Below are 6,064 nucleotides of genomic sequence, written 5' to 3' on the forward strand. Positions count from 1 at the left end.
TGTTTGAATAGGTTGACAAAAGGCTACATTTACACTTTTATACAAATCACTGAACAGTTTGTCTTCTTTTTTCCACCAATTTGTTCAACAACAGTGAGCCAGCTGGCCTGACCATCGTGGGGAAATTCTAGCTTACATATCTAGAGTATTTATACTCCCAGAAGTCAACAGGAGGAGCTACGGTTCAGCCATACAATCAATGAGAAACCCTTTACACAAGACCGACCGATTTATCGGCCGATATTAGCTTATTCAGTGATCTGTATCGGCTCATTTTCTCCCAGAAATGCGCGATATTACCAGATTGATTCACCAGTCAAATTGCATTTCATTTGACTTTCATTGTATTACACTAGCAGTTCTCTTTCACCAGCAGTGTGTGTTATTTAGATTACAACAAGCATCATCACTCTCAAGAGTTTCAGGCGGTGAGGCACGTACATGTACAGTTACTTTCCAGTCGAGTCACCATCTTGTCGTCCTTATACTGTATATCTTTTCCCCAAGTTTTTCATAACTGCTATTGATGTGTAAATGTATATCTCTCACTTTATTCAATGTGTGTTCTTCCACTGGCTCCGCTGCACTGCGTCTCAGCTCTGGCAGTCCGCAGCAGATACGCCAGGCTTCTATTTTTGCCGGATGCTGGAGCTCGACACATCAATTTAGCACAGAAAAGAACAAGCAGGACGGGAAGTCAGCAACATTAAAACATCTGTTTTATTTTCAGAATAAAACACTGTGACAAAAACAAAATGTGTTTATATAGAGTTTTATACCACATACATCGTGTTATCTCGGGCTGCCGCGAGTGAATCTGTAACAATACCGCAGGAACTCCTTTGTCTCGGCACTACGACTGAGCAGAGAACGCAGCCGGTGGGTGTTGACGGCTGAGGGTGCATGGAGATGTAATGGAACGGAGCGGACACGCAATGCACAAATATCTGGTGGAAGTTCGGCGTAACATCCTGGATCTGGTAAAGATAAGAATGCCAGTCTATGCAATGCTTGTACAGAATGATTTAGTACCTAACAAACAACTTTCTTCACAGTAGATGAACCATTCTTGGCAGCATATCAATGAAGGTCTGACGTGATTTTAAGATAAGATGGAGAACATGTCATGCCTTCTTTTTTAATTATTTTTTGATCAGCATAATAATTCCAGCATCCCATTTGTGGGCTCTGCCATCATCACTCCGAGCTGGATGATGGGACACTTCCACTTCCACAGTCCGTCTCTTTGTCAACATCAATACAGCGATGTGTCCTCAAGGAGCTGGACCTGGCAAACAACTTTTTACATGCAGAACACCAGTACGGTTTCTCTCCGGTGTGGCAGCGCACGTGTTCATGGTAACTACTTATGTGAGCGTATTTCTTCCCACATTGTTCACACTGATACGGTTTCTCACCCGTGTGCGTGCGCAGGTGCTTGGTACAGTTACTGGAGTTAGCGAATTGTTTTTCACAGTACACACACTGGTACGGCTTCTCTCCGGTGTGGATACGCATGTGCTTTTTGAAGTGACTTCCGCAACCAAAGCTCTTCTCACACTGGTCACACTGGTACGGCTTTTCTCCTGTGTGGATACGCATGTGCCTCTTGTAATCAGCGAGGAAACAGAGTCTCTTCCCGCAAAGTTCACACTGGTACGGCCTCTCTCCGGTGTGGCTTTTCATGTGTCTCTTGAAATCGCTGAGGAAACGGAAACTCTTCCCACATTGGTCGCAGCAGTGGGGCTTCTCTTCTCCGCTGTGGATTCCCATGTGTCTCTTGTAGTTTCTCAACGTACTGAAACCCTTCTCACACAGCTCACACTGGTAAGGCTTCTCTCCGGTGTGGATGCGCTGATGCTCCGTGTAAGTACACAAGAAACTGAAAGAGCTCCCGCATTGATCACACTGATACGGCTTCTCTTTGGAGTGAATAAGCTGGTGCCTCTTGTAATAACACAAGACGCTGAAAGTCTTCTCACAATGCTGACACTGGTATGGTTTCTCTTCAGTGTGAATGTGCGTCTTGTAATCGCCTGGGTGAGCGTCGGTTTCATCACATTGTTCAGATTGGTTGCTTCTCTGAAGTGTGAGAGACTCCATGTCTCAAACTGAGTCGAGGATTTCCCGTACTTCTGACGCTGATCTTGTCTGTTTCTCTTTTTTCAGCTGTGAAAAAAAACCACACAGACTGAAAAAATTTAAGTAAATGTAAGTAGACTCACATCGGGACATCACAACTTTTTACATCTCTGTATAACTAATAATATATTTAAAACAGGGCTGTCAGCACATTACAAGTCATGAATGTCTGAAATGAATATATACATTTTTGTATTAATCACATTCTATTTTGTCCCTTTAGGCGCAGCGTGGATACACCTCTGCAGTGTCTCCCTGTAGTCTCTGTGATGGAAAAGAAGGACACTGCTGTGTCTTTGAACGTCTCATTTCACTTATAAAAACTCTCAGGCAGCTCGGCTCACGAGTCAAAAGTAATATCCACGTTATGACATCAAACATTTTCCTTTGTTACCGTTTCTTTTGAGCTTTTTTCCTTCAGTTTTGGATCCTTAACGAGTTCCTTTTTTTATGTTTTTAAAGTTAAAGTGTTAACCTTCGATCTAGCAGAAGGTCCGTACTTCTAAAAGTAAAGCAGGGTTGAATTCAATGAGCAGGTAAATAACTCACAGCTTAAAACAATTTAAACATTTTAAATATCATTTGAAAAACGATTTCTATTTTTAAATGCAAAATTATAGAATTTCAAACATGTGATTAAAGTTCGATTAATCCTGATTAACTATTGAAATAAAGAGATTAATTACAGTTAAAATGTGTTAATCCTTTGACAGCCCTACTTGAAAGGTATTAAATTGCTTTTTTTGTGTGTACTGCAAATAAGCGTATTGCATTCACTTGCCAAACAAATTTCTGTATCTTTTATTTTATGGTTTATTTGATAGGGACAGATACAACAAAGACAAACTGAAAGAGCAATCCAAAGCTAAAAATGTCAAACTTAAATAAATAGATATGCTCCTAATTTTCTGCAGTCTAATTTCATAGCAAACAAATCTTAACTTATTTCTAATTTTATTTTTTTAAGTATTAGGCCTACTTAAAGAAATAAAATGTCTTAACAAACGACCCTCCTTTGATATCATTTACAACTAAAGATTTGAAAACACATTTATACAGCCTCTCTTGAAAATGCAAAAGCTCACAAATGGGAAACAATACAAAAACATTACTTTATCATTTGAATTTGTATCCTCCAAATTAGAAGACAGCTCCTGATGTTTTCTTTCTTCGTTTCATTGTTTGTTTTATATTGACATTAGTTGTTCAATTATGTTATTCCCAATATTCATACTTGATCTATACAGTAGATGTCCCTTATATTGAACATGTCTGCACATACACTTGAATGAATTAGATGTACATTTTTGTAACTGAATTTCGATTAAATGACATGAGGAACAAGAATCCATTAAATATCTTTGTCACCTGTCATAGATTTTTCAAAATAAATATGACTAAAATATCAAAGCGTCTCTATGCAATTTGAGCAGACTTTACCCTTAATTATCTCAAAAACTATACAGTTAAATCTCCTGACAATTCTCATGAACACAGTCAGGGACTTGACGAACAAGAATCCATTGAAAGTTCATTGTCACCTGTTATAGATTTTTCAAAATAAAATATTGAATATGACTAAAATATCAAAGCGTCTCTATGCAATTTGAGCAGATTTTACCTTTAATTATCTAAAAAAAAAACTATACAGTTAAATCTTCTGGAATTACTCATGAACACAGCCAGGGACATGACGAACAAGAATCCATTGAAAGTTTATTGTCACCTGTTAATAAAATATTGAATATGACTAAAATATCAAAGTTCTTATTGAAATTTAAGGAAAATTAAACTTGAATTACCTCAAAAACTATTCAGTAAAACCTTGTTAAAATATCATTTCATATACAATAACGAGTTTTCGAAATACGCGGCTGCACGGTCCACGGTCACAAACCAAACGACACATTCAAATTAAAAAAAAGACTAAAATGTTTTAGACGAAACCATTTAACAAAACGTCGAAGTAATGTTAGCACAGAAAACAGCCAAGTGTAAGTTAATACAACACGACGTTAGAAGAAATATAAAGAGGGGAACTTCATGTAGTTTTACAGATTAAAGCTTGAAACCTGCTTAGTACTATTATATATTATATAAACAGACATACAGAAGATAATGATTTCGATTACCTTTACTGTTGTTCTTCCTCCTCCGGCTCTGTTCTTCTTCGTTTGTTTAATGGCGGGTGGCTACTAGCTTTTCAAGTGCATTACCGCCACCTACTGTGCTGGAGTGTGAGTCAGAATACTAAAAAACAATTATAGCTACTTATAATAAATACTACATTAAATTCTCTGAACGAGTCCAATGTCTTTTTAATTTAAACAATGCTTTATATTCCCCTCAGTCATTATTCAATTATGACTTATTATTCCAACCCCACATTTCCTCAGCTTTTTATATTTCTGGCACTGCAAAATATTTTTTTTTAACCGTTTCTTCTTCTTTGTCACAATCACATAAACCTGACTGATGTTTTCCTATTAGGTGCATTGTGTCATTTAACCCTGTGTGTCCTATTCATGATTGTTTGTTCCTAATGTTTTCATTCCTCCCACTTTATGTTGAATTTGACAAAGACGACGTCCTTTTTCGCTCTTCATCTCAAATCTTTTGCCAGGCAGACATGATTTTGCTTCGGACTACTGCTTTAGTGTCAGCTCTACTGAAAGTAACCATGATTGTTTTTTCTCCTTAAGGCTTATTAAGTAAGCCATATCATTCCCCTCTACCCCCCTGTGAGCTGGTACCCACATTAATCTGACTACTGTTTGTCATTTCTGAAATCTAAAAATTGACTCATGCATTTCATAGATAAAGTACAACCTGCTTTGTAACGACATAGACTGTAATGATACCAATGAAGAAAATGAATCTGAACATATAACTTTACCCGATTTATTTGTCTATCCACTGCAACACCAATTCTGAGAGCTAAATGATCTGGTGTTCTTTCTTTATAGCTTGTGTTTAATTCTTGGATGACAAAAACAAATCCAGTATTTCCATATTGACCCATCTGTATAACAAGAGGTAGGCCTAAAGGTTGAATGTGTATTTTTTTTCAATCTGTTGTTGTCTACTAAAACTTCCCAGTTTCCTTTTTCACTCTGCACTTTAGTTTTTTCCCTTTTTTGAATCAAAGTTAGAGTTATAATACAGTAATAAGTAGCAGTTACAGTTATGTTGATAATACAAAGGTCCAGGCAAGTTGGCATATTTTATGACAGTGTGCAAACCTCTCGTTTTTCTGCAGTTTCATTTTTTTTTTTTCCTGCATCTGTATGTAAGCCTCATGTTGATAACAATACCTCAGTTGACCCCCCCCCCCCCTCCCTTAAAGACAAAAAAGAGATACACAAAAATAATGAATTAAACCTTCAGTTTATATTTGGAAATGCAGAGTGAAATCATTACATTATTTATATACACAAAAAAAAAACGTGTGAATAGACGAGAATTTCTCCTTCTCAAAGTTAAGTTAAAGTATATTAGAAAGACAGAACATGATGATGTTAACATAAACAGCAGAGTGGCTGGGGGAGGAACTTGTCTGCATGTTCAGGTACGGTACCAGTGATCACCTGACAAACAGCATCAATTCACTTGAGATCCAATCCCGAGAGGTAATGTTAAATTCTGTATGAATATAATTATCCATAACTCAAGAACTTTCTATTCCACCACCAAGAATGTCAGATATTGAATAATAAGGTATACTAACTCAACTGCTGTTTAACATGAATCCCGTGTCCTCAAATGTCAGGTAGCATGATCAACAAGATGGTTAATCTAGTCCGATGAAGCTGATTTAACTGTGATCTTATACATGGACAAGCAACCAACAGGAGCTTAAAGACAGGGTTGGTAATTTTCTCCAGATACACTTTTTAAGATTTTGGTTGAAGATGTCTTTAGC

General features: G+C 37.2%; 1 protein-coding gene across 2 annotated transcripts; it reads right to left on the reverse strand.

Moving 5' to 3' along the window:
* Window positions 1-701: 701 nt before the first annotated feature.
* On the reverse strand, window positions 702-4,405 carry LOC132994231 (zinc finger protein 239-like). Of its 2 annotated transcripts, none has more exons than XM_061064440.1 (2): window positions 4,275-4,405; window positions 702-2,169 (listed from the first exon to the last, which is right to left on the reverse strand). In XM_061064440.1, the coding sequence occupies exon 2, from the start codon at window positions 2,101-2,103 to the stop codon at window positions 1,198-1,200; it is 906 nt and encodes a 301-aa protein (XP_060920423.1). In that variant the 5' UTR covers window positions 2,104-2,169; window positions 4,275-4,405; the 3' UTR covers window positions 702-1,197. The 2 variants fall into 2 exon arrangements, with proteins under 2 accessions (XP_060920423.1, XP_060920424.1); XM_061064441.1 differs by lacking the exon at window positions 4,275-4,405 and adding an exon at window positions 2,346-2,859.
* Between the last annotated feature and the right edge of the window lie 1,659 nt (window positions 4,406-6,064).

This window comes from Labrus mixtus, chromosome 19 (genome assembly GCF_963584025.1).
Source record: "Labrus mixtus chromosome 19, fLabMix1.1, whole genome shotgun sequence".
Classification (NCBI taxonomy): domain Eukaryota; kingdom Metazoa; phylum Chordata; class Actinopteri; order Labriformes; family Labridae; genus Labrus; species Labrus mixtus.

Excerpts from the sequence above, each read along its gene's own strand:
- LOC132994231 (XM_061064440.1), bottom strand. The coding sequence starts at position 2,103 with ATGGAGTCTCTCACACTTCAGAGAAGCAACCAATCTGAACAATGTGAT.